At 40.3% G+C, this 26627-nt stretch overlaps 1 protein-coding gene across 6 annotated transcripts in view; it reads right to left on the minus strand.

Moving 5' to 3' along the window:
• NTNG1 (netrin G1) overlaps positions 1–26627 on the minus strand; it is a 156485-nt gene that overhangs the window by 75249 nt on the left and 54609 nt on the right. For all 6 annotated transcript variants that reach the window (XR_009278021.1, XR_009278022.1, XM_058843174.1 and 3 more), the window contains exon 3: positions 12705–13345. Coding sequence is in view for 4 of the 6 variants with exons in the window: in XM_058843174.1 (XP_058699157.1) it covers positions 12705–13345 (641 nt within the window). In the remaining 2 variants the exon portion in view is untranslated. The remainder of the gene's footprint in view (positions 1–12704; positions 13346–26627) is intronic.

The following is a 26627-nucleotide window of genomic DNA, read 5'->3' on the forward strand; positions in this document are numbered from 1 at the left end:
CACTGACAGAGAGTTACCATCCATTGAAAATAAGAAGAGGACCTGTAGACCTGGTGAATAGGAAAAGACATGGTGCCCTGACAGAATCCTTCTAAAAATGCTTGCATGACACAGAGCTTTATCTTTAATGAATTTGGGCATAATTAGCAGAAGCTCCTTGAATTAGGCAAATAAAAACATCAAGAAGAAAAATATAATGGCCGCTTCATTAGAGAATATTTTTGTAAGTAATACTTCTGGGGATGAAGGAATTATTGTTTGTGTCTGATGTGTTTATAGCTGTGTTCTCTGTCTCAGACAATGAGGGCTGCAGAGGAGAAGGAGGGAGACAGCTCACTGGGATTTAGGATGGTGCCCACAGCAGTCATGACCTCCTTTCCCACCACTGCCGTTTATTGTTGTTCCTCATCTATTCTCATGCCTGCTCAGCATTTCCTCCTGTTGACCTACACAAGCTAGGAGGGGAGAGCATTACACAGGACTCAGAAGTGTCCCCAGATCTTGTTAAAGGAAGTCTCTGCTTGCAAACTGGGTGAAAAAACATCAGGAGAGAAAAAGGGCAGCACTTGTAGATTTTCTGATATACACAGATTTATCATGATATATAGCAGATTGACTGAGCCAAATGACTTAGTGGCCATATAATCATATCACAAAGGGAACAAGCTTCTGGCATCTGTTCTTCTAACAGAAGTTGAATGTAGCTTGTTTTTTTGGGTTTTTTTTTTGAGACTACAATATTTTTATTACTTTTTTTTCTTTTCTGTATGCAAATCACTCCGGTATTTTGACTCAGTTTTACCCCTTCATAATATTCCCTGGGTTTTCAGATGCTGACCTATCTGTGAAGGTAAAGAACTCTACAGAAAAACGTCTTAATCTGTACCAGGTTTCTCCTGAGATGCAAGCTCTAAACAGCTGCCCCTCTCAGTCTAACCAGCCCCTGCTCCTGTGGCTGTGAGGCAGAACAAGTGCCCTGCTCTCCCCTACACCTCAGGGCAATTCTTCCTCTTTTCTTGCTTGAATAATATAGTTATAGTAGCTGAGTTTTTAAACTGCTTTTTTTTTGGCTTTTTTTAAATGTGCCAAGTTTATGATGATATCAAAGGTATACATTTTATTTGTTAGGAATTAGGGGGAAGCTCTTCATACAGGAAACAGACTGGACTTTATGTTGAATTAACTGTGTTTGCATTGCAGCAATATTTGCACAACTGTCCAAAAGGTCTCCCTCCTGTTATGACATACACTCAGCCCATTTTAAATTGCTGAATCTTTTTCAGTGCCAATAAGCTCTTTTTTTTGTGGTCCTAATATGCACAAGAGATTTTTCAAAAGCCCTGGTATAATAAAACACAGTCGAAATTCCCAAAATCTCCAATTTTTTCCAAGAGTCAGCACTCAACCACTGTTACATAATTTAATTTTAAATGCTAAATGTCTCTAAAAATCTGTGAGTGATGCATCAAGTGATGCTCTTTGGATGAAGCCTTTAGAGCATATGTATCTCCTCTCCACAATTCACAAGCAGGCTGAATGTCAGCCACACACTTCTTGTGCATTTGTTAGTCAAACCACGGGTATGAGTGTACAGTGAGGAATCCAGGGAACATTAAAAGTATATCCTTTGGAATCAAAACACACAACCCTTTGTCATTCTGTGGTATCGCTGTCTCGCATCTCTCCTATTTAAAGCATCTATATTTTATGAAGCACTAGCAGACAAACAAACAAACCAACATATAGACCACAAAGTCACCATTAGTCTCCAAATGTAGCCATTGGAAAGTCATTGGAAAGTGAGATATTTCAGGATCTGCTCTCTCAATATAGTGATTCAGTATCTTTAAAAACAAAAAGTTTGGATATGTATTTTAAGACATCAAGTCTAAAGCATGAGCTATTTATCCATGTCAGAATGGAGGCTGTTGCTGTCATCCACCTGGAAGGAAAGAATCACCACACTAAGGGTTACTCCTGCAGTGTCTAACTGACCTACCTGATGAGAAGGTAAAAGGATGCAAACTGCTTTGGGTGTGTAAGGGTTCTACACTGTTGGAACTTTCTTTCAAGACATGTACACTAGAGGGGAAATGAAATACTCTTTTTAATTTTACTTTTTATTTCATCCAACTCTTTCTCCACTCCCCCTTCACCACTCAGGAATAAAACATTAGAACAAATAAAATGGAAAAGGAGGATGAAGCCCTTTATTCACCCCTGCCCCAACCCCCCTCCCATCTAGCTTCTGGATTAAACATTTTCAGTAGCAGAGTATTAGCAGCTAATGACGCTCACATTGTTTGATCTCTAGCTCATTACTAACTGTAACCCACCATTCTCAAACCACATCTTCCTATCTTTTAATTCTTCTTTGTTGCAGAGGGCAAGGAGCTGCCCTTGCTGGCAGACTGCAGTTCCTATGGGACACAAGTGAATAAAAATGTAACTGGCCCCTTGCTGTTTTGCTGTCCTGCTGGAAGAATTATTTCAGGGGCATTAAAAGGAAGGAAGGCTTGGCTCCATAAACACAGGATCTTTAATGAAGCTTCTTAAATGATCAACAATTTTCTGCATTGACAAAGTATAATAGCTTTACTTTTTTATTGTAAAGGGAGATGTTCCTCCTGAAGGTTTCCACTCCTTTGAGCAACACGGGCAGTGGCTGCCCATGCGCTTCAGCTGGAGGTGTGATGATCCCATCATGGGAAAGAGAATCAAAGACGGTGAGACAGGAGCAGCTGGAGGTGTGCAGGGTGCGGGATGAGGGAAGGAGCATTTCCCAAAGTGGGTCACTGACAAAACAGATGCCATATCACACTGCAGCTCTGTTCCCTGGCCCAACTACCATTGCTGCTCCCTCTTCCCACTGTCTCCGCTCCCCCAAGGGAGCAGAGGGTTGTGGGACCTGCTGTGCTCTAACTGCTGGTCACAAATGGTAATTTTTTGGAAAAAAAAACCCTAAAAACACTTTTCCAAGTCATTTCTTCGTTGTGCTTACATGGTAAAATCAACAGCTCTGGTTCTATCTTAGGGAAGAAACAGACCACAGTTCAATAAATATGAGAAAAATCTAAAAGGCTAATGAAAAAGATCAGCTACTAAAGGAATGAATTTCATGTTTCCTCTCCTGCACAAAAGGGTGCCAGCCTGCACTCCAGTGCTAGATTGGCTTTTCTGAACAGGACTAAACCAAAGCACTATAGAACCATTACCAAATCAAAGAAGTTAAATTACTATGCTTATGACAATTTCAGTCAACACCATCCCAACATCTAAAGATCCTTACTGCATAAGAGAGTTAAAGGGGAAAATAAGTAAAAACTGTTTTACCACATATAAAAGTCAGAAACAATAAACAGTCCTGCAACCATTCTGTATCTGGTAACTTGCATTAAAATATATATAAAGTGTTCTGGGAACTGAAGCAATGCTTCACTTCAATAAAACTAATGTAATTAAAGGGAAAGAATCCTGTTCTTCCTCTGCTTGCAATTTCAAATGAGAGCTTCCTAAAACTTGTGACCATTGCTGGAATCCAATTCAGGATCTCAGCTTATCAAATTCCCAGCTCGGGCACCATGCCTTTGAGGTATTATGAAGTGCTGCTCATCACAATATCCCTGTCTATAAATGCTCCCAATAACTTTAAAGTGCAGACACCCCATTTTGAAACAGGCAAGTGTTCACTGTAAATCAAAATGGAGTCACCAAACACGTGCAGCGTTAAAGTGCAGAAGCACTTTAGCCCGTGCTTCTTTTCTTGCAAGGTAACAAAGGAAAACGTGTTAGCACAAGAAGTCTCTTTTGTAACATTTTAAACTTGGAAAGCTTTGCAGGATAGCACACCTAAACAATGCCACAGCTTTTTGAGACCCTGTAGACCACACATCTTATTCTGTAATTCATTCTGGGACTGAGAAACTGCCAGGCTAATGAGCTCTCCTGCAGCCTCTTCCCCTGCAGGTGCTTCCCTGGAAGCACAGTCTTAAATCAGACACTGCCATGCCAGATGTAACCTCCTGAACAAACACCAGTCCTCGCTCCCAACGTGGTCTGAGCAAGCCACAGCAGCATCTGACTAGCATCTGACTTTGATGAAATCACAAACTTCTTTTCCATTCAGACAGCGGAAGCCAAATTAATTCCTCAGCTTCTTTAATGCTGAGAGCCACATCTTGGGAATTCAATACAGGAATATATTAATCTCTCTGACAGGTGATAGTGCAATACATTACTGATGGGGCAGCCAGCACGTCAGCACTGTGATAGTGACCCTGACCAGCAGATGACTGAATGGGTAAGGAGTGAAGGAGCTGCTCTGGCTTGAAGGCACAGCCTCAACTTTGGCAGGCAGTCCTTCACTCGTGTCCCACTGCTCATTTTCCAACGCATTACTTTGTTGCTTCGGTATCCAGGAAACCTCATTACGAAGGTATGTGACAGCCCCTGATAATAGATGTCTGTGGCAAAATAATTGATCCCTGTTTGCAGTGGTGATCTTTAATGCTCATAGGGCACGGGAGGTTATTAGACAGCAGGCACCCTTTGATGGGCTTCACCGTAATACGTTACCAGACAGCAATGTGCCACCTATCTATCACTTACAAAATAATGTCATCCCTGAAAAAGGGCCTGGCAGCCGGGGTTAGGGGAGGAAGGGGGTTTAATTATATTTGTGGATGAAAAGATGTCCTGAGAAAAGTGTGCAGCCTGATTATTTATTGGCTGTTCAGAAGCAGTCAACACAATATAAGGAAAACATCGGGCTCTCCGATACGGTGGTTCACGTTGCTGTTACAGACTCTAGCCTTGAAATCAAGTTCAAGCTGAAGAACAAAATTACCTCCTGCAATATGTGGTTTACTTCTGGAAATGAAAAGGGTAAGAGATGCATTAGCAATGTTGGCATTAGTGGAGGCAGCTGTTTTTAGATATTTGGTATTTCAGGGATGTGAGTTTAGCATCGTTACTAGAAGTACAGCTTACTATATTGCTCCGCTAACTTTCCAACAGTGAGCAGATGGTTACCCTATTACCAGCCATTTTCATTTAACATATTGTAATGATTTATATACCACATGTCACAGAGCAAAGTAAAAACAGTTGATGGTAACTAATTAGTTGAATGTGAAGATGCGTATCTCAAGGTATATATCCTTATTGTAATAAAATTTATTCTTCTTGGTTGTTAATAGGTTTAATGTGTAGTGTAACAGAAATACTGGTGGCAGTTAAATGTGAACCATCATGTCACTTTACCATTGGGACAGTACTGGTATCATTAACATTTCCTCCAGCACTCCCTTACATGCCTATTTTATGAATGATGGTGCACAGAGGACAGATCATAACAATCCATTACGCTTCTCTACCAATCCTTCTTAAGTGTATTTCAAAGTACTTTATAAATCTTAATATATCAGATATTGGCTCATATTGCAGGACAACATCTGGAGAGGGTGGAAGTAGGAATGCTGCCTGGCAGAGAGAAAAGGCACTCAGAGCTATCATAAAGACAGAAATGGATTTAAGGGAGAAAATGAAAAGAATCACAAGGTTTTCAAGGGAGTTTGCAAGGAAGAAGCAGGCAACTATTGACATTGACATGAACATCAGAGTCAGAAGATAGGTTCAGAGGAAGAGAGTAACTTTAGAAACCTGCCCTGCACAACTAGCACATGGGCAGGCATATGAACCATGTATTGCACTATCCTTGGTACGTCCTAAGGCCTGATCAGACGTAACCTACGGTATGAAGCTATGGATTATCTGCCTTATTCTGAAATGGTTTTTGTTCACTTTTTAGCTTATTTCAAAGTGGTGCCACCACCCCAGATATGTCAAAATAATTGTCAGTGAAGTACAGCTGGGTTACTCCAGAGTACAGCAGCATTTCCAGCATGAAAGTCTGTATGAACTCTTGTGTGAGCAGCCAGGTGCTGTTGACAGACTGACTCTAAGGCTCCAAGGACTCAGTATGCTGCAAAAATTACAGGTGGTCTCATTCAGGAGTGGCAGTATGTCAAGAAGTTCAGCAGTTCCTGCTCTCTCCTAGTGTCACTGGGACACCTCTTGCTGCTCAGCATCCTTTCATTTCTGCCATATTCCACAAATCTTGTGGGACACAGCCCATTCTCCTGCAAAGGGCTGCAGCCAGCACTGCGCTTTCCCGAATGCGTCAGCAGCCAGACTTTCTCTTGGGAACATGACCTGCAGGGTAACACCTCGTCTCCTTTTCCCTGACCGTACTGCTGCCTGCTAAAATTGCAGCATTGCCATTTGTTTCTGTAGCTCTTTCCTTACTTTTCCATGAACCAGATGATAATCTATGGGAGCAGAATTACAGCAGTGTTGAAAAATTACCCTGTAGTTCAGCCCAGTTAACAATATGCTTCACCCAGGTTTTACTGAGGATTTTTCACTACAGCCTGCTGTGATCAAATAGGGACTGTGATGACTGATTCCCTTTGTGCATGGGCCACTATTACTGCTGAGGCACAAAAATCCCAGAGGTGGACTCCAGAGGGAATGGTAAGAAGGGTCTTGCAGACCCCACATGATGATACTATTAAACCTTGACCTTTACTAATTCACTTTCTAGTTTCTGAGTAGGTGTGACTGTAACACTGGACTGAACGGAACTGGATGATTTACATCAGCTCTATCATACAGACATGAGACAGGATGAACAGACTGAGACGTGTGGGTATTTTGTCATTGTTTTTTTTAAATAAAAGCTGGGATAGGCTTCTGACTTCTGTCCTCCCTTCTTCCATTTTTTTCCCCTTTTTTTCCTTCTGTCTTCTCTTCCTTTTCATCACTTGTTTTCTCTCATTCCTCTTACATGCATTTGAAACTCAATGGGTTAAAAAGGGTAACTTCACTCAAATTACTCCTGATTTATAGGATGGCACCTGAAACTAGTATCAGGACTGGTCTCTTGCTTCAATACTTAACTTTTAACATATAGGGAGTGATACAGAGGTGATACAGAATGGTACTATGGCACCATTTTAAAGGGAAATTAGAGGAAAGGTAGTGGAGTTAACTCTCTTAGTTTGAGATAGTTCCCCAGCTCACAGCTGAATGATGGGTGAAAGAAAAAAAACCAACAACAACAACAGGAAAAAAAATTAGCAGAGAGAGAGAGAGAGAGAGAGAGAGAGAGAGAGAGAGAGAAACATCACCTATGTCAAGAGAAAGCACGTGGATATTTTGGGTTCAGGTACTACTTTCTGAGGCACTTCACACAATGAAGAGTGTCCAGGAAAAATCAGCTCCTAAGCAGATGCAATCAGGTACTGACATGAACAAAACTAATGGCAGGCAATACCACCACACTAGTACTCATGGAAAGGATCAGAATGTAAACTTAAAAAAACCCCAAACCAACCCACACCTAAAATATGGTAGTTCCTGTTACTTGTGAAATAGTTGGAAATTTTTAAACTTTTCATGTGACAATATGTTGTACCACTCCAGCTTTAACTTCAACCAGAAGGACATCCCTGTGCCAGGAGTCATTTGTATATGTGATATAGGAGATCCTTAAGCTTATTTCAGTGTTTGCTTTAAATTGCACTCTTCAATTTGAAAGCTTAAAGGAAAAAAGTTTCTGCAAGCTATTGGAGTCACTGAATTTATTCAGAAAGGCTCTTTGGATTGCTTTCCAGCGTACAAAGCAATACAGAAAGAAAAATCCTCATTTCTTTCATCAGGATTTTTATCTCTACTCCTTTAATATTCAATGGGAAAATGAATTAAACTACAAAAAGGCTTGATGCCTCTCCTCAAAAACCCTGATCCTGCACGATACTGAGCTTCCTTGAAAGACAGCTGGGGGAGATCAGTATGGAAATACTTGATATCTTGCAAAAAAGAAAAGATGACCAGATGCTAGTGAGCAAAGGCAGAGAGTGAAACCTGGTGATTTAAACCTACTGATTTCAAAAGCACATAGTAGAATGAGAGTCCTAGACAGCATTCAGACTCCACTGCTCTGCTCCCCTTCCAGCCACTGCAACTGAGGCTGCACTGAGCTGATGGACAGGACTTGTGTTACCAGGATGGAGGCTGGAAATCAGTATTATCCAAACACAGGCAGGAGTAAAACCCACCCAGGACACCTGTACTGAGTAAACCCCTGGAGACTGCTCATGTGTGAATAAACACCATGGCCATTTAATTATTTCAGCTCCTGATGAACCTAGATTTCCTTACAGAAAATGAAGGACCATTTTCCTTAGTGACATATTACAGTAGATATATTAAAATGCAAAAATTGCACTTGGGACTTACTGATCAATTGACATGCTCTTAAATACACGTTACTTTTTCTTTCCTGTTCTCTAATGAGTTTATAATTTAATCAGAGAAACTGCTAGGTATTCAGTCATCTCCTTAAAAGCTTGAAGCCTAAGTCTTAATATTGATGGTCTCGTTCTGAGCTGAACATCAATGAAAACATTTTCCATTACAAACAAAACTACAGAATTTCTATCTATTACCACTTCCCTAGGGCAAAGTTCTGCTTTTGGGTACATTACAGAGGGACATTATCATATAGTGTTGCCAAGTGTATGACAGAGTAACATAGCGATTTACTCCAATTAATCCATCCACATCTGCATCTGTGGAATGAGCCAGAGGATGGGACCCAGTACAGCCCAGCCTGCCTGGTGGAACCTCCTGCCTGAAGCTGCAGGGTGAGCTCCCACTCAGGGCAAGGGTCCTCACCCACCCCAAATCCACGACAGCCTCAGGAGAAGATCAGGCTCACAGCTGGCAGGAGGGGCAGGCTGACCGAGAAGACAAAAAAGCCCCAACCCCTAAGTAGCAAATATATTTTCCTTCAGATAATTTATTCAGATGCTGAGATGGATTTAAATTTAGAATAGATAATGTGAGAGCGAGGAACTGTTAAAACTGAGGTTACTTTTCATTTGCGTACTGTGATTTAGAGATTTCTATTGCAGCTGGAACTGCAACCGCAGCTGAGACACCGTCAGAAAACCCTGGGGCTTAAATACAGAAGCTTCAAGGAGAGAAGAGTATAAAAATAAATTCCAAAGGGCTTAATAACATTGTGCAGAGACTGGATATTCTGGTGTCAGAAAGAAACTGGTGGCTCTTAGATCAAAACCTAATCATTCAAAAGCAATAAGAGCTTTTGTTTTACCCAGCCAGTCATTCTGTTACCCACTGGGACCATGGTTTTTACAAGCATGCTGAATTACAGTTAATTTACAGTGTATAAATGCACATGTCACTGACAATATAACAGTTGGAGCAAAAATACTTCAAAATTAACATGGTTAAACATTCAGCAGTTGGATCCAAAATCTGCTAGGAACCTTTAGCTTGACCTCAAAGGAATTATTATCAGCATTTTACTGAACTTCTCCTACAACACTAAGTTTAAAACCTGGAGCTGTACCTCACTGCTTACTGCCAGGACTGTCCTTCATGTGGAATTGAAGACAGGCAGAGCCTGCAGACAGGTCAGGCCACCTCTGCAGGCAGCACAGTGAAAGAAACCTTCCTGAGGCTGCGGCACAGGACACCCTCTGATCCTCTGCAGCAAGGCCAGATGAGGGGAAAATGTCTGCTCTTTCTTAGCTTCCCATCCCAGAAGATTTTATTTATGCATTAGTCGACCTTTCTAGCTGTTAGGACCATCTTGCTTCAGCAGTTAATTAACACAAGTGCCATAATTTAATACAGCTAATGCTACTTTATGCCCTTTAATGTACCTTCCATTAGTGATATTATTGTAGTATTACCCTGTAAATTAAAATAAGATCAAGAATAAGAGAGGCTCTCTTTAATTAAGGTACTGGCACACTGCATCGTCCATTATTCACTAGAAAAAATCACCCTGATTTAGTGAAGCAGACCATCAGTAAGTCAGAATTAGTTCATGTGGATTATTAGGTTTCTTGAATAATGTGAGCACAATGGGGTTGCTGAAATTGCTAACAGCCACGTTTCCTTTTTTTCATCACCTTAATAAATACACAATGGAACTGGTAAATTGAAGAAGAATAAACTGGTGGTAATAGAGGAGGAAAGGCATTCATTGAGAGTACACAGATTTTCATCTCTAATGCAACATACATCAGGCTTATTTCACACCAAAATGCAAAGCAATGACAAAACAAACCTATATTTAGTGGGCAAATCTCCTACCTATAATTCATTGTGAAGTATTAACCACCCCAGACAGTATCCTGTATATTTAACATGGTGGCTTTAAGATAGATGCTTTTCACTGTCATTGATGTTTAAAACAGAGTGAGAAACAAATTACATTTTGTGCTGCCTCTAGAAATGTGCTATTATGAGCTTTGGTGATTTTTAACTATACTTGACCTACAGGTTATGTTTTTCAGAAAATGGACTAGCTTTAAAGTGTATCTGCCAGCATCCCTCATCCACTACATGTCAAGCTCCTTAGTAAACCTCCCTTTGTATCCTGTCTTCATGGAATAATCTAGTCTAGTTTTACCAAATTTATATAAGTGGCTGGGTCTCAAAGCCCAGAATATGAATCTTGGTAGCAAAACAAAATAATTTTGTAACAATTTCCAGTTAACATTTTAAATTAAGGATCAAGAGCTGGAAAGCTCAGCTGAACTGGGAACAGTGGCACAACTGCCCCGGTAACCCTTGCTTCCTTCCACTGGTTCCCTATGCTCAGGGCATGCCAGGGCACATGCTGGGAATGTTGATTAGGAAACTTCAGTGGGGAGAGGCCATAATGTTTCTGGAAGAGACAAAAAATACCAAAAACTAGGTAATGGGGCTTATTGCAATTGGTGCCACTAAACAACCGGCTGTGTACTGCAGCCCCACAGCTACTGAGCAGCAAGCAAGCCCTGAAGACTTTAACAAGGAAGGCTCACTAGATATTGAAGGAAATGGCACCAAATCCCAAAAGAGCTGTTCCTCTCATTAGCAGAAAAGTGATAATAATTCACATGAATCTAATCTAGTGAGGTACTATTACACATCAGATACTTCTTTTAAAGCACATGTCCAATTACTGCAGAATTTAGACAACAAGCATCAGCATCAGATAAATTCTCTGTACAGTCACGCTTCATTTCTATAGATAATTTTTCACAAGATTGGTGAACCCCAGATGTGCTTACAAGGTTTCTGTTTCTAATTTGCATGCAATGCACTCTTTTTTAATCCTTCAGATGCTTTCTTTGATAAAGTAATGATAATCTAATTGGTCAGACTAAGCTCCAAATGGGTTTTCAGATGAGGAACAGGCTTTTCCTGAAGCCTAAAGACCCACAAATCCTGAGCTTTGATACGATGCCTCAGTAGAGATAACCTGTGTGGAGCCCAGTGGAAAAAATAGACACATTAAATAGGTGTTATTTTTTTATATCGAGTCTAATTTTACCGAACTATTTCAAACAGTATCTTAAGCTGTTCATGATCCACTTAGCCCTCCCAAGAGACTTCTGAAAAATAATTTACAAAGTAACTAATGAGCATTGCAAGAATTCTTAAAACAGCAACATCTATTTTAGATTTTCAAATGTTGGACTAGGAATTCTGTATGTATGGATATACTGTTTATGTGGACACAGAAGATTGTAACTGCATGTTAAATCTTCAGTCCTAAGAAATGTATTTTGATGATTTGATTTTTGCTACAGGAATGACAAAAATATTGCCAGCATTGTTTTATATAATCACTGTCGCTATTTTTTTCACTCAGTTCTGAGTCTGCAAAGAAAGTCTCTGGCCTTCCAAGATAGATTAGCTTTTCTGTTTGTTTTCATAGTTAGATTCTCTCAAAGAAAAAGAAAAAAGTTTTTTTAAAAAGGAAGTCTTAAACCCTTATAGGAAAAACAGAGGAGGAAGAAAAGGTATATTAGACTGGCGAGTACATTGCTAATTGAGGTGATCCCATTTATTTCTTCTAAACAATTTGGCATCCAAGCCCCATACAAAGGGATCACCCTCCTGCTTGAGGGCATTCAGTCAATTGCTAGTTTGAGTTGGGAAGAAAATTTCCTGATAGGAATGTCACTGCAGTTATTATTTTTAGGACTACAGCACTTGATACCAGCCACCACTTGCCCTAGAGGGAACCATTTGTCTTGAACTCAGCTGAATAATCATCTTTGTTATATTCAAATCAGTCTATCTAAAACACTGTTGGGTTTTTTCCATTTTAATTCAGCTTCTCTGCATTTCAGAGCTAATTAAAGTACAAGGCATGGACTCTAATCTTTGCTGCTTTCCTTGTTCACAGCCAGACCTAGTGGGAAGGGTTTGTGCAAGGGCTGCTGTATCAATCACAGCTCACATTAGAGGCCTGGAAAGGTCAAATGATAAAACAGAATCTCTGTTTTTATTTAACTGCCACTGGATCAGTGACTGCCTAAGAGAAGAAAGTGTCCCACTGCAAGGGTGAATTCCTGAGCCAACACATGAACAATGCCATCCTGCCTGTGAGAGCCAGGGCTCAAGATCCAAGGCGAATGCCAGCGAACACCCAGACAGACCTGGTGCCACTGAGTCAGAAACTTCTGGTATGAGAGCAATGGCCTTCAGCTGAGCCAGATTTCCAAGGAACTTTGGCAGAAAATATCATCTTGTTTGGGGAAATAAACAGTTTTGAATACCTTCTCAAATTAAACACACATGCCTGTTTCTAAAGTTATATATTCTCTTACCTTCCATATACCCTTATGTCTGAAATTGCATAAAAGTAGCGTGCCAGGTGTTGCTCATCTACATATATTTCACCAGTTGCTGGCCTAAGCAGTCTTATCCTCAGATCTGTGATGGTAAAGAAATCTCTTAACTTCTTGGTGGTGTCAAGCTGGCCATAAAGAGAAGCCATGTTATGAAGCCGAGGTCCAGCAAAAAAAGCAAATCTGTCTTTGATTTCAAAGTGGATTATTTTACTATTTGTCATGTACCCGGTAGAGTATTCCTCTGTGCAAATGATTTCTAGGACTGTGTGCTGTGATAAATCCCTCACTGATTTTGGATCCATGTGAAAAGCATCTAAGCAGTCTGTGGCATAGTATTGATAGGGCTGCCAAGTTCGTCCATAGTCGAGTGACTTCTCCAGGATCATTTGGTCTGGACGGCCAGATTCAAAGGTGATAACTATGTTATCTGTAAGCTCAATGGTTTTGTTCCAGGAGAGTGTAATATTAACATGAAGAGGCTTCGGATAGTCCTTCCAAGTTGTGGACTGCCAAAACGTGGAGGGATGTCTTCCTTCCAGATCGAACATCAGTTCTGGAGGATGAGCCAGTTCTTGGGTACTCGCATCACATTCATTATTGCACATGTAGGGATTCCCCTGGAAAAGAGCAAAGCAGTGTTACAAGCAGCACCACAGAGGTGAGTGTGACATGTGTTTCTTGACTGAGGACTGCTTTTCTCCAGGAGGGAAGCCAAGAAAACACAAATGCCTGCAAGTAATAACTTTATCTTAATGAGATTCATCCTGGCTGTTATACCTGTTAAAGTAAATGTACAAACACAACATAGAGAGCACCCTTGCCTCTGTAATATAAACAATTTTCTTAGTATATATTAAAGGGAAAAAAAAAAGCCTATTTACCCTGAACAGCTTGGACCAGGGATTGAGTCACAGAAGACTAAGAACAGTATGCAAGCCTCTAATAGCTCAGTAACTCCAACTCTTAGAAATATGCAGCAGCCAAAGAGAATTTCTTTTTGAAACAAGCATGTTCCTCAGAGCTCTGCCCAAAAGAGAGCTAATTTTTAGGGCAAGTGTATCTTGCTAGCCATGCAGCCTTTGTACACTCAGTATGAGCCAGTACTCAGTACACTTTCAAGTTTCCTTTCACCCAGGTGGGAAATTTATCATGCTTAACTTGTGCTCCCAGCTCAACACTGCCTTGCCTTAAAACACTTACACTTGCAACCAAAAGCCATTAGAAAAACAGTGTTCTGTCAGCTCCAGGGCTTGATTCAGGTATCTGCCATCTTATTACAGGGTACCCAAGTACTTCAGAAAAGACTTTTCATGAGGCACCAGGTTCAATTTATCAGGACAAGATAATCCAGCACTTGATTAGGTGGGAGATGTCAGTGGCTCCAGCTGGAACACTGCCGAGGTGGCTGGAGCTCTGAACTGAGGGTTGAGTTAAAAACAGCAACAAAAAAAGCTTGCCAACAGTGCACAGCTTTTTACTGCTGCTTGTCCTCTGAAGCAAGGTGAAAGTGAATTATTCTCTTTCTGGTCTTTTGATGCATTAACTTTCACACTACAATCTTCTGCTTCTTCACAAAGGCTATTTTGTCTGCAGATTGGGGATATCTTGCAGCATAGTTGCGAAGATATCAGACCCTGTAGGCTGCACTGAATCACGTATATCTAATTTCAGCTTTCAACAGTACATTAGTATTTTGCTACTTGTTCATTCTGTGTTTGTTCCAGAGAGCAACTGCTGCTCTGTATCCTTCCCTCTGCCTGACACTGGCATTGTGGAGGAAGCCTCTATTCACTGATAGTCAGCACTGCTGGGGAAAAATATGCACATGTCTATACCTAGCAGAGCTGGATGAGGTCATTAATGTAGCTGTTATTGTCATTAATCAGAGTTCCCTACACCTGCCCTGAAAAGAGAACAAGCCCTGGCACGATGATCAACCTTTTCTTTTCTTATAATTGCAGTTATACTTCTCTCCATCTCAAAGCCTGAGGGCAATGAAGCGACTCAATGCTATCCAGTGTGGAAAACAGGTTTCAAACGTGAGTCTCCACCTTGGCCACTGCTCTGCTCCTTGATATAGTCCCATCAAATACAAGCAAAAGAACTTCTGCACTCACTTTGACCTCCCCACTGGCAACTTCCTCTTACCTGGGCTGGGAAATACTATTTTCTTTCTCTGTTCTTCTTGTTAATACAGCTGAATGTTAAAACTGACAATGATTCACTGGGACTGGAAGTTAGGGGAAAAAAAACACTACAAGACAACAAAAAGGGTTATTTGAAAACCAGCATGCTGCTTGTTACACCAACAGCTTCAAAGCATGCAGCTGTAACTGGAAAGACTCTGCAAAATATTGTCTATAATCTGTTACAGCTCTGATTTCAAGCTCATGGTTGCTATTTCTCTGCCTTCCTTTTGAATAAAACAGTGAAAATTAAAAGTAAGTTTCAAGCAGAAGAGAGAAAACACAGAATTTTTTAATATTTAAGTTCCATTTAATATATCAGATACAAATGCCAGAATTTGCTAACTTACACAGGCCTGTTTTCCTCAGGGAAAATATACATATTGTGAAACCTGTAAGGTTCTGGGCCCTTTGGCTATATGTAAATATCAGTTTATCAGAAGATGCTCAGATGGCATAAATCACACCTGAGGTTGCGCAGAAAAATCTGGTCACATATATCTTTGTACCTCTAACCTATATGCTTTATGCTTCTGCTTTGGCAAAAGCAACTACACTGGGCAGTCACAGGTATCAGAACCCAGGAAATAAATGCTCCCATGTAGCCAGACAGGTGCATTAAGCACTGCTGAGGGATGGCTTTGGTTTCCTGCTCCACAAGCAACCGCCGAGTCTGTTGTGATTCTCTGTGCTAAAAACTAAAGCCACTCTGATCCGTTAGTCCCTGGATGCTGGAGGAAGCATGTTTTATGACTTCCAGCAGCTAACCCAGGTTGTATGGGATGTAGTGTTTCTTTCTCTATATTAGCTGATTTATTTTACTCCCTTTGCCTTTAATCTTTTGCTTTTTAGCAAAAGCTTAGATGCCAACAGAATCAGAGAATGACTGGGAGACGGGCTGTAAAAACACCCCACAAATTAATGTGAATCCAGTATGACATTGAAAGCTGGTAGCCCTAGCTTGCAACAGAAATGCAGCCTACAACTATGTGCACAGAGCTTTTGAGGGAAAGATGAGACTATTCCAATTAATGGCAGAGTATTGTGAGGAATAGGTCAGAATCACAGTGCTGTCCTGTCCTGCACCTGAAACTCTTACCAGTGCTACAGTGGTGCCACAGATTGCCACCGAAACACAAGGGAAGGACATCACTGCAAATGAGAATCCTAATAAAAGCTTCAGGCATATCCTCACCAGTAAACTGAATTATTCTTTAAATTTTATGGCACAGAATTCTCTTTTAAGAGGTGAATGATTTGATGACACCAAAATAACCTGTGTGGAGTTCAAGTGCTTGAAAAAGAAAATTAGGAGGAAAAAAAAAAATCTAAGCTGCTTATAAGCCAATAAAATAAATGTCCTGAATTCTAACAGGAGGAGAGAAATTATGAGTTTATGTAAATTCCCCTCTGTCTACTGACATGGCAATTGCTGATGTAATTTTGAAATATTTAACATAATTATTGCTTCAGAGGCTTGGAATCAGGTTCCCATTTTCTCTATTAACAACTTGGCTTTCAACTGCTTCTAATTAATCTTAAATGTAATTTGCATGGTAAGTCATACTTACATTACCAAAACAGTCTAAAAGGGTCTTACTCTACACAAATGTCCCTCAGTACATGTTATTATGAAAACAATTAATTTAACTGGGATTAGTTACATATTTTAATGCCTTGATCTCTATGATAATCCTCTTTAAGACTTTTGTCTCAGTAAAATGAATTCAACAAAGACAAACTTTGCCCAATTTGTGAAAACTAAGATCAGTCTGTGTTGGGGCCATCTGAAGGACCAAAGCATTAGCATCTTTAAGTAATTTTGTGCCTAGCATGCAGCTGTAAATAGATCTTCATTTAAGCCTTCCAAGAAGCAGCTCTTCAGTAGGACAAGGTGGAAAATATTTATAACTTTTTAAAATGATATTTAAGCCATTAGGAGAGTTCTAAATAATTAAATATTGATAAATACTTCTAAACACTTTATTGCCAATTAGCATAAAAAGTAGCTGAGTCTTTCCCAACACCACAACCATGACCACCTAAAAGAAACCCACTGTTTTCCTGTACAGCAATGGGAGATTGATATTAGATAGCTCCTTGCAGGCGGGTAAATTAAGCTGCTATTGATTTTGGTTTTGGCTGCTCATGGAATTGAAAATATTACTGAAACTACTGACATAGTCCAAGTGTTGGCTTTAGGTACCTGATTTGCAGGCACAGTGAGGACATGTGGCTGTATCACATGACTTGATCACATTCTGCCCAGGCTGGAAAAAGCAGAGTTACCTGAGAAGCTCCTGAGCAGGGCTGACTGGTCCCAGTAGGTTTCCCCTCAACTAGCTGGATTTAGTTTGTTTTAGCACACAGCAATGTCCCTTTGTGCCAGCCAGCTTGAACTTTTATAGTGGTATTGGAGGTGCTCTGCGAGTGTCCCTGGCTGGGACGGGGTGCTGGGGATGGCCTTGCTCCCCCTGGGCAGCAATGTGTCTTATCAAAATCCTCTCCAGGAACAGCACAGTGACCCTAGAGTGTGGATTTAGGTAAAAACACAGGTCCAGCAGTAGTGTGACTTCTGAACATCAGCAAGGGAGCAGCTGCAGCATTGCTGCTCAGGTGAAGCCTCTGGTCTCTCACCTGTACAGCTCCCACACTGGCTCAGGGTTCGACTGAAGATGTTGCTTCTTAAACTGTGTTCCCTGACCACGTTAAGACCTCATGGACCTTCTCACTCAGGAACAAAGACAGAGGGGCTTAACTCTTCTGTAGCATGAATACTGGAAGCTGTATCACAGATTACATGCTGTAATGGACACCTGGCTAAATCCCTACAGAGGATTATAACTTGCATTTTCAAACTGGTGAAGGCTGCTGAGGTCAAGCTGGCCGAGATTTTAAGAAGAATCAAAATGAACTTTCAAGAAGTGAGTCACTGCAACTGATTTTCATACCACTGCCACAAGGTAATTAGATCAGATGCACAAGACAAGAAATAAATACAGCCTCACTTATTTCTGGAGTGTGGCTGTGTGGTAAATTGCTACATTCAAGTCACACTTTTGGAAATTATAATAGAGTACTTCTGTTTTCCTTTTCAAAAGATCATGACAATTAATTCACTTAGTGCATGCTGTACATTGTAGGTGATTAATTAGACAATAACAGCTAACAGCAGCAATTGCCCTAATGCTTACATTTTACATGTGGTTTCTAACCAGGAATTACTTGTTTACCGTGACAGAGCCAGATTATGAAACCATTAATTGTGAGATACTACTTATTAGGTGGTGTTCTGCTAAGGGCAAGCAGTCAGTGAGGTGGAGGATTGGCAAGGCCCAGGACCTGGTGCATGATCATTGATGTTATCAAAGGCACTACATCCATTAGCTGATTTGAGAGCATCTCGGTCAATGTCTGCAGAATTATTGCTGCAATGACGACAGGAATGGCTGTAGACAAGAACATTTTACCTTCAACAGCCTTTCATCACTGCAGTGACAGCATTTTAAGTTAAAGTTAGGACAGAAAAAGTGCTAAAATCTGAGTGGAAGATTTGATGTTTTTTCAAGAGCTCCCAAGCGAGGGCATCTGGATGCCCAGACTAGCACTTTGAACTCTGAGCTGCAGGCTGAACAATGTACATTCTTCATAATGAGCAAAAAAGAAAATAAAAGCATGTTTAAATCAATACCTTCTGGGGAGACTTAAAAAGATTAAACCAGGGAGGATGTGACTGGCCAAAAATAGACAATAATGCTTAACAACTTCATGCACTTTTAAGCTCGAAAGTACATTGTAGATTATGGTCCTGATCCTGCAACAAACTTGGTGTAAGAACGCCCTTGTAATTCAGACTTTAAAAATATATTGAAATCTCTAGAAATCTGGCACTTTGCTGTATGGCACACAAACCTAGCTAATCATTCTTTATGAGAACACCTCCACGAGGTATGGAATCCTACACCAAATTTACATATAGATGCAGAATTAGAAAGAAATGCCTTTGCATGATGAACTCGGTAATCCCTGATTATATTGTACAGTTTCTTGCAAAGCCTTTTGGTAGATCATGTGAAGGTATTCCTGGCATACAGAGTAGTTCTCAGATTACTGCCTCTTCAATACTATGTATTGAAAATGTTGCATAGGAAAACATTTTCATATTTGCAGCACCAAATGCATTGGTGCATTTGCCAAAGCATTTACTTCCTAGCAGAACATTCTCTATTTTTAGTAACTAGAAAATGTTTTTGAAAATTATTTTCAGTTTACTCTATGAGGCAAATGGAGTTTTGTTCCCACTGAGATATTTTTTACCCACTTCTGGGGAGTGAAAATCCTTCTTTTCCTCATTGGTAGCTTTCTGCTGCTGAAACTGTCCCTGATGTTGGCAACTGTGCTGATGTAACTTTGGCAACTTGATCATTCTGGCATAACCTTATGGCAGATCTTACTGGCACTGACCCCAGTGCAGTTTTGTTATTTCAGAAATTCAATATTGGTGTTTTCCTCTTGCATCAGCAGGTATCTGGCAACATAATCACTTTCCTATTTACAGCTTTTGCAGTGTCATGACAGGCCTGATGCTGGGACCCCACTCTGCTAGCTCTGGCTGAACAATATGGCAAATGTTCCAAGAAAATGGAGTTTCTTTTATACCAGATTCATACCTGGATTTAAGAAACCGAAATCCCAGGGAGTGTAATATCCCCTTCTCTCAGAACAGCTGTCCTGGGTAAAGCACCCCATCCATGAGAGCACTCCTTGGACAAGGCAGCAGAGGGTATCCATCTCCAGCATCCTGCTCAGCTCACATCAGTGCATTTTTGTCTAAGCCAGTTTTCCAGCCACTCTGCTGCTCTGCAGGAGCTCTGGCAAGGAAGTTGTGCAGGAGATACAGGGGGTGTTCTCAACTGGGAATAGCTTACACAGCCAGTAACAACAGCCTTATGTTTTGTGTTCTGATACACCTCTCCTCTTGCTCACTTTCTGATTATTTTGGACTATCCATGGATTAGAATGGGAGCTCCTGAGGAGGTAGAAAGAGAAGTCTAAACACTACAACTAAAAGGTGCCATTCCTGAGCAAGGAAAAGCCAGTGCAAAGAAAAGTTGGTCCATTATCACAAACAGATGTTATTGTTGATCACAGTCATCATGGAGCGAATTTGAGCATCAAATCTGAGAAATTATATCATCCTGGTGGGGATAGGAGAAATCAGGGTGCCAGAAACACTATATATATATATATATATATATATATATGTATATATATATGTATATGTGTATATATATATATATATATATATATATATATATAGTTGGGGGGTTTTTTTGGGTTTTTTTTTTTTTTTTTGTTCCTCTGTAGTTACAAATTATTGTGTCCAGAGTTTTGGGCCAAAAAAGAAAACTGAGCATACCAAAAAGTCTGAGAAACAGGTTTTGATATTATGGAAGAGCCTCTAAATGTCTCTGGCCAGTCCCACCTGGGAGCAGGGGTTGATGTCCCTGACCAGCCCCACCTGGGCCCCAGGCCAGATCCTATTTCAGCTCAGGCTGAGCTCTCCACCTGGGCCTTTCTTCACCTTAGGCTTGTGTTGCAGCCCTGGATCCCTCTCTCCTCCTGAGCCAGCTCCCCCAGTGACCCTGATTTGCCCACTCGTTGTACCTGGGATGCCTGATGGGATGTCAGTGTGTCCCAGCTGTGCTCTGGCTGTGTGGGGTGCTGCTGAGGTGGCTCTCTGATGGCACATCCTCCCCTGCTGTTCCCTGGCACCTGCTGAGGGATATGCAGGGCCTGAAGGGATGGCCACTGCAGGAAGGCAAAAGTTCTCTGCTTGCCCTAGGGTGCTATGTAGAGCAGAGCTCTTTATACTAGTTTAGTATAAAATCAAATCATGAGATGCTAAATCATCGGAATTCTGTGCTAGTAAAAATTTCTGGAAGACTCCTGGTGTGAGGAAAGTGGAACACTGCAACCTGGGTGGGCTCCTGACCCTCCCACGCAGGGCACAGTGCCTGAGCTGTGTGAGAGTGTCAGGAGGGACTTTTCTGGTACATAACACAACTGAGTATGTAAATGTAACTAGTTCTGTGTTTTTACTGCCTATAGGCAAAGTGAAGAAATGTGCCTTGTAATAATGCTAGAGGCAGGCGGGTTGTAAATGGCTTTTGCTTCTGCAAAGGGTTGTTCATAGGTTTCAAACTGGTTCCCAACAAAGCTCCATCTCCTGCCTCTATGGCCCCACTCCTGTGGTAAGGGTTTCCTTGTCCTCCTGGTGGACAGCTCTGGATTAATAACTGTGGAGGCTTGTGCAAAGTACTGAAGCCACAAGTCCTGGCCAGGATGCAAATTTCTACCTGATTTTTGTGTAAATCAAAGGAAGTGAGTGGAACAGAGCACTGATGTGGAGCTGCACCAGTGTTCAGTGCAATCCTATCCTGTGCTAATTTCAGTAAATGTATCTTGGACACCTCTCTATGTAGCGTATTCATCACAGCCCTAAAAAAGTCATGTATGTACAAAATGCCAGGTCAGGTTAGGAGTGAGCAGTATAGAAACACAAAAATCCTAAAGCTAATGGAAAATAAATGTACGGTGTTGTAATGACTTAAATAAAAACTACATGGCTCAGGATCTCTCCATTAAATGAAAGAACCATGATTTTTGCATATATAGTTTAAAAGGAATTACAGTGAAAAGTTTTCATCGAGCTGTTGCTGGTTAGCTATATCTTATTATGGTAAGATATTGAATATAACAGGATAGATTTATACCAATTTAAAAATCTTCTGTCCATAGCAGATCTGGACTAAAACTCTCCATTGTTGAACTGCCACTTAAGTAGCTTAACGATAATGCTGAATGCATGATTCACTTATTGAGAAAGATGTACAAAGCTCCTTATTCTTTTTTCTCTTGGCTGTGATATTTTTCAATCCAGTAGCTTTCTAAAATGCTATGTAGCTCATTAACATCACTTTATTAATTATGTGACTTTCTACCAAAGCAGACTGTCATAGCTTTTTTATAGCACATGTCTATTCTACAGTGTCCAAATATTTAGGGAAGAACTGCTGAATCTGATTTAAACTTGAAAAGTATTTTACAAAAGCACATACAAAAGTGTAAAGTGCAAAACAATAAACTACCCTAAATAAGCACAGGTTTTTTTTTGTCTATTTCTACTGTATTTAAGTATAGACTAATAAGAAAAGCCTGCATTATTACAGACAGTTACTATAAAGAAAATAATATATTTTTTTAAAAAAATAAAATCCATTTAACCATTTTACTACTGGTTTCTGTGCAAGTTCAAACAAGGTAGTAGTAGTCTGAAATGTTAATGTCCCTCTAGGATTATGTAAAAACAACTTCAGCACTTCTATGCGTAGTTCACACAATAGCTCAATTTACGTGTTAGGCTTGGCTGACTGATCAACATAGTAATATGCTTTACAATTAGTGTTTAATAAATTGGGAATTTTCAGATTCAGTGAAGCTCAAATTATGGTTACAAAGCAGTATCATGTAGTTTCAAAGGGGTGATTTTGAGGTCACAGTGCCAAGGGTGGGTGCATGTGTATTCAGACAGGCCCAAAGGGCTCCCAGCCATTCACCTGCTGCTCTCTCCTTCAGCTCAGCAAAACGACCAAGGGCCTCCAGTAATTTTGCACTAAATTAAAATAAGGCTGCTCTTTAAAATAGCACAGACATCATTCTTCTGGGTTTGAAGGAGAAGGCCTTAAAAAAATTGGAAAACAATTTAAGAAATGGTGTTGTGCAACTTTTCTGGTCCAGCAACCTCCAGTGGATCTCTTTCCTTCAGAACTGCACCTTTGCCATGGTCTCAGTCCTGCCTCAAGTGAGCATTATCCTCACATGTAGCAATGTGCTGCTTGCTCAGCCCTCTCCCTATTTGCCTGCCCCTGAAATTCTGCTGGGGAGATGATGGTCTCTGAGCTGGCAGCTTCTCTCTAAGCACAAATTTCCTACAGATTTGGGAGATCCCTCATTATTATGCTGCTGTATTGGTGAGTTGGATGTGTCTGAAAAACAAGTACTTTTTTCCCCAGTCTAAAGTATTTCACTGAGTCAGGTCTCTGTTCTCTGCACTGCTTGGCCAGAAGAGTACTGGTACTTCCAGAAGGGATGCAACAACTGGGAATGAAGTGAAGCAGTGCAGATAGATTCACTGGCTTAAGGGCAGCATGAAAATGCACCCTAATAGTGAACAAAGAGCTAAATTATGCCTATGCTGTTGTACTCATGCTTATCTGTTAAGAGGTCATTTACATACAAAAATAGCTACTTGCATGTGCAGGTGTTATTTATGTTGAAGAAGACTACTCGGGGTGTACGTGTCTGTTGCACTTAGGCACAACCATTTCTGTCCCAACAAAATGAATTTCACCATATATGTCCCCCCAAGGCATCATTACAATTTTATTCTTACAAAGAGCAGCAGGATTTAGAACAACAAAGTCAGATTATTTCCTTTCTGAGATGTAAACGTAACACCTGCAAATGCTTACCCTGGTCTGCACTGCAGGTATTGCTGTTGCAATCTCAAAAATCTAAATTCAGGTATGAAGAATTCTGTTTTTTCTACTGGTGGTATTTACACATCTGTATGAGCATGCTTTATATTTTTAATTTGCTTCACCTGGTAATTTTATCCTTTCCTGAAAGTAAAACTGTAGAATATGCTACAGCTGGGAAGTACAGCAGTGTGATAGAAGGTATATCATGTTGTGTCATTGTGATTGTAGGTTTTATGTTTTACTCTGAATACTGGCGGACTGTGTTAGTGGAGATAGCCAAAGGCACTGTACCAAGCTGTTCTGATTGACAAGAAGTTTATACAAAACTATTTTCATGCACAGAAATGCACAACTCCTGTACTAGGAAGTAGTTAAAAGGGAAACTAACAAAACCAAATCACAAACCTTACCTAGCTTTGTGAAGACAAAGTCCTTGTTTAAGTATTCACCCTCAGAAATAAGATCTCTGAATTTATTTCTCACTTGTAATTTTCACCAACTTAAAAGATGCTATTTGCTTGCCTAGATGTGCAGCTACACAGTCATTCTGCAAAATCTGTGGGATATTGACTATGAATTATGGCAAGACAATGAGCAGAAGAAAACCAAATCCTCCATGGTATTCATTAATGCTTGCCTGTGACAAACCACTGTCAGCTTTAATAGCTTTCCTGGGGTGATTCCTGCTTCCTCTGTGGGAGACTTTTGAGATTGCTAAAGAGGATTCCTAAGTAGTGGAAGTAGTAGCAATAGTTAAATAACTTTCATCAAATGTAATGCAAAACATAGTTAGAAAAAAGTTATCTTCAATTTCATTTTATTTCTTCTTAATCTTCTTAGAACAGATGGTCTAATCAAATACCTGCACAACCTACACTAAGTAATGCGTGTATTCACTAGAGCATTACCAAAACAGTGAGCTGATATTTTACTAATCACCCCAATGAGAGAAATGCTGAGTGCCATTCCATAAACAGTTAATTTCCCAAAGCTGGACTAACTTTTACTTTGTTATCATAGAAATTAAACAGCTTTTCCAAGCCAAGGCAGGCTGTCTTCCCCAGCTCTGACAGTCCTTTATTTTGCATGCTATCACATCAGTTTGAATAGGATGTAGTGTAGTAGTTATGAATAAGGACAGAAAAACCAGGTCACTTAAAGCTGTAAAAAAACTTTCAATGCACATTTATGTAATATTGCAGATTTATGTAATGTTTTGCATACCACTTTTTAGCTCTAAATATCCAAATGACTTACAACCATGTTCAGCTGCCCACAAAGTTGCAGGTGGAAGAGATCAGACAAAGAGGTGAAGTAATTAGTGCTCAGACAAGTGGTGGCTAAGCCAGACCTTTTTCCTATGCCTCACAGGCCTTTTTTTCAAAGAGATTTTTTTTTTTATTAATTATTTTTTTTCCAAGGGAAATCTTTTTACTCATTCTACGGCTAATGCCATAGAGAAAAGAAAGTGCAAAGCCAGACAACAAATAAAAAGGACTAAAGAGACAGAATAAATTCTTTTCTTGTTAGGGATGTCTCAGCTGTGCTTTTGGGACTGTCTGCATCTGTAGGCACTGTTCATCCTACTCCAGAGTATTATTGATTCTGTACTCGTGGATCTCATGCAAAATTGTATTTCTACAATAATTGTAATTTCATTTCTTATTCTTAACATCACTATTATTTTTGACAACGTCAGACCTACTAATACATCTGCTGCCATTTTTAATAAGTTTTAGAGCTGATGGACTAACACCGAATGTCAAACACCAGAGTTAGAATTGCTGATGTTATGCAGAAACACTGTTCTTAATATATGTAGCCCCCCTCCCGCTGTCTTATTCTTGCTACAGGATCTGCACTCATTTCTGTTGAATTTGTTAAGTTTTTTGTTACAGCATTCCCAGGCTTAGAGGACCTTTGCATGTGTGTGAACCACTTAAAGGAAGAATGAGAAAGAATATAAACAATAATGACAGTTGTAAGTGAAATCCAATTTCACCTCATTTCTCTTAAAAGGTGGGCCACATTGTTTTCCCGTCATTTGTGTTTGTCAGGATGATAAAATAAATATTTTTAATGAGTCACAGTGTATACCTACATAATGTGGAATTGTTACAGAAATAAATTTGAATGTTGAATTTCATTATACAGCGAAGGGATGTCTTATTAGTATTCACAATGAATTGTGTGATGTCTCTCCACATTCAAATTAGAGCACATAGTGCTTTGAAAAAGAATAAAGTCACTCATCAAATCCACATTAGGATACTGCACCAATATAAGTAATTCAATCAAAAAAAATCCCCACATATTCTCTTTTGAGGAAGGGTTGAAAACTTTGTGATAAACTGGTAATTTGTTCAGTTCTGCGCTGAAGAATCTAATGTAATTTCCTTTATTTACATATGTCCATAATAAAAAATAACCACACAGCTCTGAAATATATACAACGCCTTCCTAAAATCATTAATACTGTTATCTCCAAATTTGTACTTCAGGTATAGTAGGTGCTTGCACTGCCTCCTAACAACCTGTCATTTAAAAAACTTATTTCATCATAGCACACTGGAATATGGAGAAGCCCAACTGGTTGTGTGGCAGTGCTGCTACAGGGGGAAGCGGAGCAGCTGCTCCTGTCCCATGCAGGGTTTAATGTCTGCCTGATCCCTGCTGCTGCCTCAGGGGGGCACCTCAGAGCAAAGGGGATAAAACCAGTCCCCAACAAGATTTCATAGCCTCAGGTACTGTCCCAAATGACAGAGCACCTCCCAAGTCTGAATGTGGATATTCTACCTAAAGTAAAGCAAGAGCATCTCCAAGCGCAAGAAAGGCTTATCATAAGGTATGCAGCACTTTCAATTAACTCATCTAATGTGTAGCATGCAAATAATTCCCTTCAACTGAGGCAGACTTGTTTCCTGGGTTGATTATAAAGTAATTAAAATCTGAAGATGAAGAGGCTTCTTTCCCTACAGAGCTGTGGCAAGACTTCTGCAAGCTGGGGTTTCCCTCTGAAATGCCTCCAGTGTAACCAGGAACAGTGATGAATTCATGGCACATGAACTGGGCTCAGGGAACTTTGTTAGTAAGACCAGAGCAGCCTGGAGCATGTAGTGGTGCTGGCCATTTCAATGCTGCTTGCCTATAGGATACTGTGCTGCCAATTC

The sequence above is a fragment of the Poecile atricapillus genome, chromosome 7 (assembly GCF_030490865.1).
Source record: "Poecile atricapillus isolate bPoeAtr1 chromosome 7, bPoeAtr1.hap1, whole genome shotgun sequence".
NCBI classification, from domain to species: Eukaryota; Metazoa; Chordata; class Aves; order Passeriformes; family Paridae; genus Poecile; species Poecile atricapillus.